The following is a 15,679-nucleotide window of genomic DNA, read 5'->3' on the forward strand; positions in this document are numbered from 1 at the left end:
ACTGCATAATAATGCATTAGGTATGGCAAAGGGTTAAATGCAGAACCAGAAATTAGACTGTGTAGAATTTAAATTCTGACTGTCTTGCATTACTACATTAAAATTTAATATTTTAACAATATTGATATGTTCAATTGCACAAATTACAGTACTGAAATGAGATCTGCAGTCAGTGTCTTATTCATAATCTGTGAACCATCAACACATATTTATATTATTGGTTCTGCAGTGATTCCAATTGGTGTGGTTTTTAATATGTAAACAGTTGGGTTCCATGGTAGGAACATAAAAGGTTTGCCCTGAGATTACACTCTGATGTCAAAATGTGTTGGCATTAAATCAGAATAAATTAATCTTAGCTGACAAATTCGCTTTGTTGGTGGTTGCAAAAATAATATAATGTTGGCACTATGTTTTTCAACCAAAATTACATATAAATTTGTATGTCTGCATGTGTAAACCATCTCAACCACCATAATGTTACTAATAAATAACAAAATATTTTCAGGAATCTATATTTTTTGTGTTTAAAATTGTTAGAGGGTGTAAGGAAGTGCAAACCAATTGGAAGTTTGAGAAGTATGAAATATGACATTTTTGAGAACTGGCTTGATGTTACATGAGGCGAGTAAAAATTTGTGTAAATTCATGTTCAGGTGCCTGTTGTGGCAACTGTGATCCAGAAGATTGGATCAGATGGCCAGTTAACAATCCAAGTGGAACCACCTGGACCAGAACATGAGTCCGACCTTGCAAGTACTGCAAATCAGCACAGCCTTGGTGAGTGTAGACTTTTTATACTAATTGCAGAAATACTGGTACATTCGTGTTACAAGAAGAACACTTTCATTTTATTTTATTTGTTGTTCAGTATTTTTCATACCTTGTGCATTTCAGTGTGTTGTTATTTTTGCCCAGTTCTGTGCTGCTGGGACACAGGTGAAGTAAATTGCCACCTGCACTGAAACTGAATGACTTGGTATGCAAGTTTCATCAAACCTTGTTTGTCCTATTTCCATATGCAAACATGTTGATATATGTGCCAGTTTGACAGAAATTTCATTCTAACAGGGTTTCTTTAACTTCTATTTTTACATTGTTACACAGGCTGTAGCATTGCAAATTTTGTCTTTATTTGGGCGGTTACAATAGCGATTCTACCAATTTATCCTTTGTGCTAGTAGAAAACACCGTAAACCTGTTTCTGCATCTGCTAATAATACATTGATAATGATTTATTGATATGTTTGTTTCTCCCCAAAGTACAAAATGTTTGTGTTTGCCAAGAGTTGGGAGTCATATAGTTTTTATTGTTCCATTCTTTGATTTTCTGTCTGTAGTCAATATATGTTTGCTTATAGATGATGTGACTTCTAATCCGCTTCTGGATCTCGAAGGACCTAGTCCTAAGGTGCAATATGTGCGTGAGGATGGAAGTATAATTCCTGAAGATGAACTTCAGGAACTGAGTCCTGTTAACTTGTTGGCATCTGCTGTTAATATGGTACACAGAGATGGACCAAGTGGACCTACAAGGTCTGCAAGTGCGGTGGACAGTGACCCAGGTAAAATGTTCAGTCTATTGCCCTGTTAATTAAAGTCACATTTGTTTCTTGTTGTGGATTTGTGTTGTGTTTCTTTATAACTTTCAACTTGAAAGAGGGAGTGGGGTTCAAAATGTGCTGCAGGCTAACGTTTTGTGTTTGTTCTTACGTAAGGAATTTTTGTTTATCTGGTTGTATTTAAAATCTGTCTTTGAGTCTACGTAGTGCCATCCAGTATTTCATTGTTGTTTTGTGGTGATAACTGTTTTTAGCCACCTTTTGAGAGACGTTGTGACATTTTCAGAAAATTCATACTAGTGACACCACATGGCAGGATGTCCTCAATTATCAAGAAAATAACCTGCTAACCATTGTGGGGCTTTTATGACTCATGATCCATAGGTTAAATGGTTGTCTGAAGTATATTTCATGCTGATTTTAATACCTTTCTGCACTAGTGCATGAAAAAAACAAAGGGAATGAGGTTGTGTTTTTTATATGTAGTGCGTAGGAATGGACCTGACAAATACTTCCAATAAGGTGAAAATACAAGGTAGGGTCTCTGACAGCTTTGAAATAGTGGCAGTCTTATGACAGGGCGACTCTCCGTCTACACAGCTATTTAACATTTGCCTAGAAAAGGTCATTAGAACAATCAAAACAAACCCTGGAGGACACATCTTTAATAGAACCTATCAGATACTCGCATACGCAGATAATTTTGGGGCGCTGGGAAGAAGCATGAAGTAACTCACAGAACCAATGGAAGAGATAATTAGTGCAGCTAAGAAAGTAGGCCTTGAGATCAACAACACCAAAAGCAAGTACATGCTGAACAAGACGAGCGGAGCCAATGAGCCTGGGGTAGTAGAGATTGCTGGGAGTGAATTTGAAAGGGTGGAGTCTTTCAAATATCTAGGCTCCTTGATCACAAGCTGTAATGACATCCTCACAGAAATAAAAGCAAGAATCACTGCGGGTAACAAATTCTACCACGCTCTAGGCCAAGTTCTCAGGAATAGGTATATCCACAAAAACCTTAAAGTGCGGTTGTACGCTACCATAATACGACCTATAGTATTGTACGGATCTGGACCTTAACGTCTCTAGCTGAAAGAATGCGTATGTCCTGGGAAAGGAAATTTTTATGACAGATTTTTGGTCCAATATGTGACAATGGCCTATGGAGAATTAGAATGAATATTGAGCTGGAGAAGCTGTTCAAAAGCTCAGATATTGTAGCTGTGGAGTCTGATCTTAAACAGATGGGTGTAAGAGGCTGGAGAAGGAAAGCACAGAATAGGAAAGACTGGGCATCGATCGCAAGAGAAGCCAAGGCTATACCGAAAGATCTGTAGTGCGAAGTAGAAGAATAGGAATGGGGAAGTATGTAATTATTTCTTTTTTCCTTGAGGAAAATCATGTAAATCAAGATAATTGGTGATAAAATAGATTCTACTTATGTAAAAAGTCATCCCATTACATGCTAGCATGCCCCGGCTAGGCTTTACTCCCTGGAAAGGGCCCCAGTACCCACTGGACAGGGGGTCTGGTGATCCCCAGAGCCGGCCTGGACGCAGAGGCTGGAGGAAAAGATCCTCTGCCTCTGTCAGGGATCAAACCCTGATTACCCAGCCCATAGCCAGTCAAGATACTGATTGAGCTACTGTACTCACATTCTCCTTATGTACTTCCAGCATATAGATGCACTGGAAAATTACCATGGCATGTGTTCTTACAGTTTAATGATTTTAGATAGGCAGTTTAGATATTTTGGTATATAAAATGTTGAAAACAACTTGAATTTCACGTTAGATTTAAAAAGAGGTAAGCTTTTTGTATGTTTATGCCATTAGTATCCTTTTTTTTGCACTCATGTTTCTTCTTGTATATTATTCAGTTTTAAAGTTAGATTTAGTTTTAAAAAATTTGTATCAGTAATTTTTGTTTTATCAGTTTGTTGTACTTATGTAATTGTATTGAGAAGATGTATGGAATATTTATGTTGGTATTTTGTTATGCAGCTCCAGCTCTGCTTGAATTGGCATCAACCGGTGAAATCCAATTTGTCCGCCCGTCATCAGATGGTAACTATGAGATTCTGAGTCAAGAAGAAGCAGCACAGATGATGCAGCAACCTGGGCAGACCATTGAAATTGTCAGTGATAATAATGAAATGCAGGTATGTACATTTAAGTTTTGGTGCATTGGTATTTGCATGCGCTTTGTTTAGTTTAAGTTTAGTGGCAATCTGTGTGGATTAAAATTTTTAGTTGCTTATACTAAACCTTTTCCTTATGAACTTTTCTGTTGCAAAGATCTTCACTTATGAAAATTAATACTGAGTACCAGTAAGGTACAATGCAATACATTACCAGAATCTGATCCCCTGAATTTAATTGTATGAGTCTTTTTATTGTACTTAATTTGATTCTGTAAAATGTATTTACCTGATACTCTCATCACATCTGATTTATATGTTACCATGGAATCTTAATGTCCCCACCCTTCTCCTAGAAATATACAGTATGCACATTTTTTACAAATTGACATGTGCTTTTGTTGTTCTTATCAAAAATTCTGTAAGTGTAAGGTTTAATTTTCCTCAAATTTGTATATACACTGTCTGATCAAACGTATCCGGACACCCCTCTGTAAACGTAAACTCGAGCCTAGATATCACTACGACCACCGCTACTGCTACAAAAGGAGGCAGAGGGCTCGATGTTGTTCAGTGCTACACGATACCGACAGAATGGGTGGAGCAAGGGAGCTCAGTGACTTCGAACGTGGTATGGTTATTGGTTGCCACATCAGTAAGCGAGCCGCTTTCAGTGGTGTAAAGAGTGCCGCCACTGGGCTGTGGACGACTGGAGATGCGTGATTTGGAGTGATGAATCATGCTATACCATGTGGCAGTCCGATGGGAGGGTTTGGGTGTAGCGAATGCTAGGTGAACGCTACATGCCAGCCTGTATAGTGCCCACAGTGAAATTCAGCGGAGGTGGGGTGACTGTGGGGGTGTTTTTCATGGAAGGGACTTGGTCCTCTCGTAATACTACGGAGCACGTTAAAGGCGGAAGGATATAAGGACATTTTGACCAGCTGCGTGTTGTCTACGGTAGAAGACCAGTTCGGAGATGATAACTGTGTGTTTCAGCATGACAATGCTCACTGCCATAAAGCAGGGTCTGTTTGTGATTTGTGGACAATTGGACTGGCCAGCCCAGAGTCCCGATCTCAATCCTATTGAAGACCTCTGGGATGAACTAGAAAGGCGACTGCGCGCCAGACCCCAACGACCCACATCACTAACTACGCTTGCTACAGCGTTGCAGGAAGAATGGTTGGCCATTCCCCCGGCGACGTTCCAACACCTGGTAGACAGTCTCCCCCGCAGAGTTAGAGCTGTAATAAATTCCAAGGTTGGGCCCACCCAGTATTAATGTCCACTACTGGGCAGTAAATCCAAGGGACACTTAGAGGACAGTTTCGTGTAGGTGTCTGGATACTTTTGATCAGGCAGTGTTTGTGGTGGTTGTGTATGTGCGCACACACATGTTTGTATATTTCTCTTATCGACATGTCTTGTGTGCTCTTCCCTTCATTTGCTTCTGAGCTTACTGACGTGCTTTCAGAACTAGGTACTGTATAGATTTCACCCTTCTTTGAAAGTTGTTTAACTTTGTTACATTTTATTGTGTTTGGATTAACTGATTCTACCTTCCTTGTATGTTAAAGTAATTTAATCACTGGAACTTGCCAACATTACAGCTACTGGATACGTGTGACACCCTTACTGTTATTCCTGATGTCTTAGCCTCTTCAAGTGCAGACTGCACCTTCTGCAGTCATTGTGCCTCACCCTCAACTAACCTATAACCAACCTCTACTTCTTCAGCAGAAAATTTTTGGTGGTTCAGTACTACAGTGGATTGCATAGACATGACTAAAAATTTAATGCTCTGATGTTAAAGCTGCATGCTTAGCATATATATAGCTAGAATATATTTTTTTAAATAGTCTGCATTTATTTTTCTTGACTGCATGATGGAGTCACTGTTTTTTTTTTTTGTTTCATTTTGTGTTTGAACGTTAAGTGAAATTAATGGCAGCTTGAATTGACTGGCCTGGAACTATATTCTTAAACATGGTAAATAATAAACAGCAAACTTGATTTTATTAAACATGAGCACAAGATATGAAATATTTATAATGTACGTTGTATTTGTAGTTGTTACTTTTCAAAATAAACTACTGTGGAAAGTATCCATTGACTATGTTTTCAACACTTTTAATTTTTAGACATGGTAATGTTGGGGTGTGTGAAAAGGTTAAAGAATACTAAAATGGTTGTTTTTAAATCCAGTTTTCTGGATTTTTTTAATATTGGTGTTTTGTGAGAGCAAACATTTTCATGTGAGTGTTGTCTGTAAGATGCTTGTAGTTAAAATATTTGAAACATTTAAACGATGTTGATTTGTTTTTGACACTGGAATAATTAAAAAATCTCTCATGGGCTGTGATCTATAAAGGAACCAAAATATGTTGAACTTTTAGCCATCTGAATTATATTAATTCACAATTATTCAGACATAATGAGTTGTGATCATTTTGTTTTAAATATTGTATGTTTTATATCTTCCATAAATATGTGTTGAATGTTCATTTTCTTTGTTATTAATGTGAACCTGATTGATTGTGTTCTTAAGTACCATGATCGTTGTAATTGTTCTTCATTATTTCTTTTTATTATAATATGGCTGTCATGGTGAAATAAAATATACACTGGAATATTTGTTAGAGATAATTTTTGTAAATTTGGTTCTTGTAGACACAAGCGATGGTGGAAGACTCTGACGAAGTAAACCAGAGCAACCTAAGTGCTTTAGTTGATGCCATCCGTTCAGCAGGGTATCATGTAAGTAACTCAATGATGATCTCTCATTGTGTGTTCATCATTTGGGGTTCCTTTTCTTATGAGTCTGAATTTTTATTGCCATTAATGCCACAATTAAATATTTTTGACGTAAATACGTCTATAGCCATTTAGATATATTGGGTACGGAGTTTGTAAATGAAAATGTATCCCAATTTAAGGTATGCACAACATGCTGGCTATCTTTAAATAAGCAGCAAATACCTATATTGTCTAGGAGTAATGGATTTGTGTGTCCACCATACCCCACTGATTTGCCTCCTCTAGATTGCATAAGCGAAAGATTAATATCCCCTAGACTTCCATTTATTCAAATTAGGAGGTTAAGACATCAAATGGGTGGATTTGCTTTGTCACATTTGTGGAGGAAACATTTGGCTTAGTGTTGATGTCAAATCCTCAATGTAGTACTACTAGATCAAAATCTTGTATAGATATGGTGTTTGCACGAAATGTTTTATAACATATTTCAGCTACCATAGACCCATCTTAAGCGTAACTAATTCAAGTTAAATAAGCAATGTCTTAATCAAACTATTTACTCAATTGTAAAGCATGTATAAAGGGAATATTTAGAATAAAGCTAATGTATAAACTTCCTTTCATTGTATTTATTGCCTAAATATAATTTAAATACAAAACGTATTTACATCAGATTCTCCGGAACTGTGGTTCCACTGTCAATTTTTGTGTTGATTTAATGTCATGTACTTTATTTTATGTTGATTTTGAAGCAGCTTATGTTCTCTTCAGGTGACTGAGAATCAGAAGCAGATTGTGATAACAGATGGCGGTGAGGATCTGTCATTTTTTGGGACTGGTGGAGAACACCACATAGTGTATGGAGATGCAGAACAGGTTTGTTAAGTTTGCCGTATTCAGTAAGCTGTGCCATGCAGTTAATTGCTGCTCTCTCACTTTAGAGTCAGGCTCGTGCCTGTCTCTGTGGGATTTATTTATTCTACTGCTGTTCAATATTTATTCATGTATCATTTGGGGGAATGGACAGTTGTTAGTTGTCTCAGTTTCACAGAGACATAGTCTCATCCCTTCATAAGAAATACGCTGTTTTATAAGTTATTGTTCATTTTGATATCCATAGTGTCCAGGTGACAGTGGTATGTTCAGTGTTTGAAATGTAGAATAGTCAAGAACTAGCTTATTCTTCTTCTATGGCTCTCCGGTCCGTATTCAGTCCATGGCTTCCTCAATTCTCCTCTTCCATTCGGTCCTCTGTTAGGTCCGTCAGTCTGAGGCTTTGATTGAGGTTTCGAAACATCTTCCTTTTTACGGTGCAAGGTTGTTAGCCTTGCGACCAACCCCCAACCTGGAGGACCAGGTTACCTGTCTTAGTCTGACCTCTCCCCCTTGACCAATCTGGCTAGGGAGACCCTACCAGTAGCTATGCTACCGCCAGCATAGCTCTTGAGGTCACTGAGATACTCAAGCCCCACCACCACGACAAGGTGCAGGTACCATTAAGTGGGCAGTCAAGAACTAGCAATTAGGGAATTTTCCACAGAGAAACATTGAAGATAAATCTTTCATTTGATCTCATTAAATGATGGGAAAAAAGGAGTTTAACATTTTCTGAATAGGTTCTAAAGCAAGGTTTGTGGTCCCACTATTGTAGTGGTTCTACACTACTGCAAGAGTAAGTAAGGATTTATTCTTTCAAATAGTTGTCGGTAAAGTTTTGGTACATTCTGTAGTTTTAAGTTGTTTCTTGAAAATTACATCTTCCATTATTGAAGCATATTTTGTAATACTGGTAACGTAACAAACCGTTCCACACTCATTGTACAGTTTCTGTGATTTTCAGTGCTATGAATTTTCTTCCATGGGCGGTCACACCAATACAGAATAAAAATATTTCTCTTCCCATTGTCTGGGACTGATGCAATGATAAACTCAAATGGCAGACAGAGACATATGATATATGTGGGTGAATGGATAGGTAGATTAGTGAATAAGCATGCAGACAGTTACCTGGTTTACATTTGTGTGTTGTACCATGTTTATCCAAATTCTGTTCATATTTGTATTTTTTTTTTTTTTTAGTCTTTGCATGAAGAACCATTCAGGAATAAATTTGGGTAGCATAAAGTACTATTTTTGAGAATATACAAGATGTAGCTGTAGACTCGGCAACATCATACACACACAAGTTATATTGGCTGTTAGGTGAAGTAAGGGGCTTTCCCTTCAAAACCTTTTTTTAAAAAAATTATTTTGGTGTATTCGCAAGCGGAATGTGTGTTTATCCTGAAATGTAACTTCACATCATTTGTTTTTTTTTGGAGCATGAAGCATTTAAGACTGGAATGTTATGCATTGTTTTTTGAAGAGACGTGAAATGGTAAGACCCATTTCATTTTTCTGTTGGAAGAAATGAAAGGGATTGCAGGTTTGAATATGGTGGGGTGATGCCCTATGCTACAAACATAACTGCTTTAATGCAAGAGTTCTTTGATGGGTGCCTTTGGCCACTGCAATTTCCAGATCTTACCCTGCCAGACTTCTTTCTGTGGGGATTTCTCAGAGAAAGAGTTTATTCGCATAACCCATGGAGCTTGGAGGAACTGAAACATTAAACAGAGGTTTATAAATGTAAGATCTGAGGTTTTCACAGCGGTGAGTATGAAGATTTCTGTCTTCTGGGTTTTTGCGCTGTGTAGTCTGGTCGTTGTCGGACCTCTGAAACGTTGGTAAACATCTACCATACTACACAGCGCAACAAACCAGAAGACAGAAATCTTCAGAGGTTTATCAACTTTAACTCAGAAACCAACAAGGGTGGATGCTTGTGTTTGGGGAAGTGGGTATTTTCAGTATCACCGTAAAGCTATTCTGTAAGTCATTCCTAACAAATAAAAATAAAGTTTGTCTAATTATATTGATGTTACCTAAGATTACAAGTACTGTTGTAGTTAGTGTTGTGTTTTAAATGGAACATGCCGTATTAGTCTTGTTCAAATAATGTTTTATATTTTATAAAAATGGGTGTGCATGTGGTATTTGAATAAATACAGTACATTGGCCATTTGTGTCACTCATCACATCGTTCAAAAATGTTTTAATGCCACTATATGCATAATGACTGATATTCTCCTCATCTTGGCTGTAGGTAGTGATACTGTAAAGTTTACTCACATTGAAACATTTGCAGGATATTTATTATTCTGCTCTTAAGATTGATGTTTTTCACAGATAATGGTGAATGAGGATGGGGATCCCATTGAAATGGTATTGGAGGATGAAGGTCCGATTCAGTTTGTGATACACGAAGCAAGAGATGTAGTTAATTCAACAGAACATGGTGTAGAGGTTGTCAGAAAAACATGATGAGATAGTTTTACATGTTCTTTTTGTCGTGGTTGTCCAACTGTTTGGCCTTTGGGCTGTTGTGAATGGTGGTTTAATTTTTCATGTAACAATCTTGTTTCCTCCTAGCATTTCATCTGATGAAAGAAAAATATGACTTTTGCTTACTGTGGTCTGTAGTGTTTATAAATTTAGGCTCTAGAAGGGGATATATTTATTTTTTTATTTGATTGTTTAGTTATGAAACTGTTATTTTCTGACACTGTAGTCTCTTTTAGCTGAATATTAAGGAAAGAACACAGTAACTAAAGGACCTGAAAGGGTAATGGTGAGATAAATCTCTATATCAGAACCTGTAGGACACTAAACTCTGTTATACAGAGGTTTTTAAAGATGTGTCGTGCCTTTTGTATTCAGTTTATTTTTAATATGTTGTATTTTTATAGACTCCTGCATATGAGACACTGAATATACAGGTTCAGGTTTACAGTGTAAACTTAAATGCCATTGCGTTGAATACTCTGGAGTGTCCTTTGAATGGCTTGCTACTTAGAGTACATGTTTAAATTGCAATTTTGAAGCAGGTAGCATACTGCAGCACTAGTTATGGGTGTAAAATGTAACTGATGTGCCAGTCCAGGTTCGTGGTTCGATTCCCAAACGGGCTGAACTTTGGGATGAGGGGTAAACCAGGCTTTGGCATATTAACTTGGTTTATATAAACGAAGGAGGTGTGATTAGATGATACGATGATTTGGTACGCCTTACTTCATCTAAATTTGAGTGAGTTTATTAATTCTGGCATTGTTAAATGTATTAAATTGGAAGAGAGTGGCGACACTCAGTTGCTTGAACGTCTCTTCTCCCAACATTCCATCTAGCGGGAACGTGACTTAAAAAAGCTTTTGCACTTGTAAAAGTTGTTTACGAGGCAAAAACTTAAGCCCTTCCAGATGTGGAATGACGGTTGCCCTACAACCATCGTCTCACTGCGACTGGAACCAATGAAATTTGAATGTGGCTCTTCGGTGCATTTCCGACATCATGGGATGACTTTTGGGGGAACGAATCGGATCGCTGTATTAAATTCAAAATTTAAGAACAATTGCTTTGCGGGGGTATTTATAGCGGGATTACGTTGGTGCGGGCCCTCAAAAGTTTTGGTTCTTCGAGTCGAGCAGACAGGTTCGGCTTGTACCTTTAAATTTCAAGTACAATGACAAACAGCCGAATCATTGCGCTGCCTTCCGATCAGAGTAATTGGCTGTACAACAGCGTGTCTCGAGATGCAATAAAGGTAGACATCTCCAAGATAACTTCGGTGTGGTCTTCAGTTGCTCAACCCCAGAGATTTCACTTCCTTCTCACAAATGTCGCTCCAACCATCACAGTCCCTGTATATTCCCTGAGATTCGGAAACTCTTGCTCTCCAACAAAACCTGCACCAAATATTCATTTATATCCTTCCGCATACCCATTTTCATATCTCAAGCTGTAACTGCACGCAAACTGGGTTTGATCCTGTGGCGACCAAAGTAAGAAGACTAGTCGTGTGCGGAAGGGCGGTTGCACTGAGTATAAAATAATGCCCTAGAAAGGAACATTTGATTACATAGTCTCACCTGAATATTGCTTTTGAAGGGTGTGGTACATCTGAAAGAACCCTGGGATTTGCAAGGCAACCAGGCAAATTTTGCATTCCAAAGTTGTGCACATATTGCAGGCTCTCATAGAATTATTTTCCTTTTCTTTAGCAGGAATAATCATGTCTTGAAAAAAATGAGGCTGCCTTCCCCATGTTGTATAGTTTGGCTCTGTCACATCCAGCCAGTAGTCATGATTTTTTTTCTTGTTATGAATAGATTTTGATAAAAGGGACATTAGTGATGAAAACATTATAATCCATGGGGTAGAAAATGTTTTTAATTGATTCTTAAAAAATCTGTACATGAGAGAGATACAAGCCAAAACTTGATCATTACATTCTACTCCACCTTTCCCTGTTTTGTACACAAGACCACATTAGTCCATCATTTCTTTCTTTTGCCATCTGTCAGGGCTGAGTGGTTAGCACTCTTGCTTCATATTCAGTAGTCCCAGGTTAAAATGTTGGTGTGGAGACTGGCTGTATTGACTAAGTTTTTTGTGGTTTTCCTCAGTCCTTTCAGAAAGATGCTGGGATAGTAGCTTAGATTAGGGGTTTGCCTTTTCCAATTCATCATATGTTCTATCACAGGAAAAGTATGATGCTTACAGAAATTAAGTTTGTGGGGTCCTAGTATATATTTGCTACTGTAATTTATCCACCCCACAGTTACTTTGAAATAGCCTCATTCTGTTTCTTGATTAAATTTATATTTGCTGAACCGTTCCCTAGACCCATCAGTTTTCTTTGCAAAATTAATCATCAGAACTTAGAAATTAACGTTGAATACAATCATTCTTGCCTTGAAAAATATTTAACTGTTGTGTTTTTTTCAGTAGATTGCTGAAAGGTGCACCATACTGTTCTTTCTGTTCTAATTTTGTGTATGGACCACGTGCAAATAATTTTTTTGATACAAATTTGTTGCCCAATTGCTGTTTATCTTAGGTTGATTTCATTATTTTGTGCAGGCGTAGATACTTCAATACTGTGTAGAAATAAATATTTTAAATTTATGTGAAAGACAAAGACAAGGAGTTGGACAGCCATGATATTAGGTTGTAACATCCAGTCGGCAAAATTTGTATTTTGACATTGCCTTGAAGATGGCTGTCTTCTGAGATGGCAGAGGCAATAATGTCCGTTGAAATATTGGTCCAACGTCTACCACATTGCACGGTGCAAAATCCTGAAAGACTGCCATCTTCATTCTTGTTGCTGTGAGAACCTGTTGTATCATGCTGTATTATATCATATATTTTACTGTTATTTATTCATTTTAAAGTAATTGTATTTATTTTGTTGATAATGAAATAATTTAATCTAAATTGTAATATAGTTTCATTTATGTTATTTCATGTTTACAATTAGATAAACTGTGTTAAAAACTGACTACAGTGTAAAGTATGGATGAAGTATGTTTACGTACGTAAATTATGGCAAGTATGTAAGTACAAATAGTTCTCTCTTTTTCATGCTCAAATTTATTGTGCATTGTATATTTGAATAAGTTTGTATGTGATGTGATTTGTACAGATTGCTGAATGTATATTAATTAATTATATTAATCCCTTCATTTCCCCTTTTCTTCATATTACATAGTGTCACTTAGAGATCTTTTGAGATAACATGGTTACCAAAAATTTGATTTTGTTGACAGTTCAGAAAGGTGTGCCAGTTTTCAGGTTGTATTTGGATGAGGTGGCCTTGAGATACGAGGGTAACTGTGAATGTGTTGAATAAACAATTGTGGACAGCTGACTGTGGTGTTCAGCTTGGGAGTTGTACGTCCTCATTGTGAAAAGTTGCTTGTGACAACGTTTCATGAAAATGTTTCAAAATTGGGAAGATCAATAGAAAATTTCTTGAATAAATACCAATTGCTCATAAAATACCAATCTGTCAGTTAATACACGTATTTAATCCACTAGTTTCAAGTCTCAGTTCTCAGTGAACTGTAAGTTGGTGAAGCAAAATAACATTGCTGAAGGTTTCTGACCGCACAGCTAAACTTAGTTACAAACGAGACATGTCTCAGTTTGATCCCTGCTGATAATTGGCAAATGCTCCGTGTAGCACACGCTATCAGGGCACTGCAACTGGGGGAATATAAAATAAATGCTTACTATATAACACAAAAGCTCCAATTGTTGTTACTACTATAATGGTTATCAAAGTACCTTGGCAAGGAGGTGCAACTGTTGGAGGGTATAATAATACAGGTAGCCCTCGATTTGCGCCAATTGTGATTTTTTTTAATATTATTTATAACGTTTTACAATGTATCTCGTACTGATTCTTATACTAAATCGTAATTCTTACATCACTGATTTTGAATAAAAATTATAAATACAGTCATCTCTGCAATTACGTATGTGTCGTTAACGCGAATTTGCCTCAATGAGATCGATGAATCGGTAAAAGCTGTTTGTGAAATGCAAACTTTTGCATATGCGACTTTGATCTTATGCGATTTCATTCCTGGTGCTTTAAAACCTTCAAAGGACTAATTTAATCTCTGCGGAGGTACCGGGGTTATTTTTACTACTGCGCAGTTCATTCAATTACAAGGTCGAGTAGATGAAATGAGTAAAACTGCTGTCATTTTCTCAGTAAAATTCGCAGTATTAGCTATGACTGAAGAATGCGCAGTTTATTATTATTATAAGTGTGGGGAACAGAGTATCATTGTTCGTTTCAGTTGATTTATGCTTTTATTTGGAACAATTTGACTGGCCTAGAAGCACTACTAGTAGGTCTAACCTGTTTCCTTGCGTGCAACAGGTTCCGTAGCAGCGTGTCAGTCAGCAGACCAACGAACATCGCTTGATTCATTGGAAAGTTGAGGGGGGAGGGTAGTATAGACAGTTGTTAAGTAGTGCTCAAGATGCGTGCATTTCGCAAGGGGCAAACCATTGTTCAGAGTGTCTTTTAATGGTAAATATTTATGTAACGTTTCGATATTGTCTTAAATAACACAATGGTTCGGTGTGATATTAATGAAGTGTTTGATTACAGCGACTTTCATACGAATAAGAGTTACGTGTTCACATCGAAAGTTATATATACATGTTCAGTATAATTTGCTGCAGCGTTGTAGTCAACTGTGATTTAGTGACTTATGCCAGACGTTGTGGCTAGCTAACTTTGGAGTTATACTGCAGACAGCGATGTTACTTAAACGTCGGTAAGTACAGCACATGAACGACAATAGAATTATGAAATGGAGCAGTTTGGATCCATTCTGAGACTGCTGCGCGATACTCCAGATTTCGAGAGGTATGCTCACATCTCAAAGACACGGTTTATACAAAAATTGAAAATTCGGAGAGTTCTGATTTAGAAACGTGGAAAATAATTTTTAATGTTTTCGCATTGTGGCTCACTGCTTTATCAAAAGCGGCGTGTGTGAGAGAGAGGTTCTCACGTGCGGTATCTACCTGAAGGTCTGTATATTGAGAAGACCTGGGAGTGAAGATGAGCTAACCCAAGGTGGTGGTGTTGTTTCAATGATGACCTTAGCTTATTGGGTCATTCTTGCATTAATGTTGTAACTACGATTGTGGAAGTACAGGGGTGCCCAGGTCTGGTGGGCAAGAGAAAGGTGGCCCTTGGAGCAAAAATTGCTGGCGGCCGGGCCGTAACAAAGTAAGCATCTTGACGAAGGGCTTGGATAACAAACCCCCAGGAGCTAAACAATCTTGTTTTGGAGTAAGCATTGGGGGCAATAACTGAAGGTGTCCTCAGGAGCTGCAGTGCCCGGAAGTGGCCTAGCTTCGTGGGTGGCGAAACCCTCGCGGAAAGTCCCGTTCCTCCCGAGACCTGAACGATGTAACATGAGGTGGTAAGGCAAAGGGATGTCCAACGAGCCGTTGGCAATCCCAGGGAATACTATTGAAATCTCAATGGAAATATGAATAACAGTGATATATAACAATATATCCCCATTTTTGCTCAACATTAACGTCAGTTATGCAGATTGCCTATCTCCTAGGAGAGACGTGACAAACCGAAAGACGTACAGGGCAGGCCAATAAGACGTTTTTCGCTTATGCTAAGGCGTGAAGAACGCCTAAATCGATAACAAAGGGTGAATGTGGCCCCAGGTTGAGAACCCCTGGTGTAATGACGAGTCTGAACAATACATAACTACGTCCTTGGAGCACGGCCCTTCATGAGAAGCTGAGCTAGTTAAGAAATCCTTTGCTTTTTGTCACTAAGATCCAT

The 15,679-nt window shown here is 37.9% G+C and overlaps 1 protein-coding gene across 4 annotated transcripts in view; it reads left to right on the forward strand.

The window, feature by feature from the left end:
• Positions 1 to 13,350, forward strand: part of LOC110839943 (uncharacterized) — a 29,658-nt gene extending 16,308 nt beyond the window's left edge. For 3 of the 4 annotated variants that reach the window (XM_087351106.1, XM_087351107.1, XM_087351108.1), the window contains exons 13-18: positions 657 to 780; positions 1,362 to 1,565; positions 3,569 to 3,726; positions 6,379 to 6,465; positions 7,237 to 7,341; positions 9,694 to 13,350. In XM_087351106.1, the coding sequence (XP_087207232.1) occupies positions 657 to 780; positions 1,362 to 1,565; positions 3,569 to 3,726; positions 6,379 to 6,465; positions 7,237 to 7,341; positions 9,694 to 9,828 (813 nt within the window). In that variant the 3' untranslated portion in view covers positions 9,829 to 13,350. Of the gene's footprint in view, positions 1 to 656; positions 781 to 1,361; positions 1,566 to 3,568; positions 3,727 to 5,318; positions 5,570 to 6,378; positions 6,466 to 7,236; positions 7,342 to 9,693 lie in introns of those variants that run through there. The other variant, XM_022084571.2, reaches the window with a different exon arrangement.
• The last annotated feature ends 2,329 nt before the right edge of the window (positions 13,351 to 15,679 follow it).

This window comes from Zootermopsis nevadensis, unplaced genomic scaffold, assembly GCF_977971745.1.
Source record: "Zootermopsis nevadensis isolate Lab colony 2312 unplaced genomic scaffold, Znev_1.0 Znev_ptg000018l, whole genome shotgun sequence".
Classification (NCBI taxonomy): Eukaryota; Metazoa; Arthropoda; class Insecta; order Blattodea; family Termopsidae; genus Zootermopsis; species Zootermopsis nevadensis.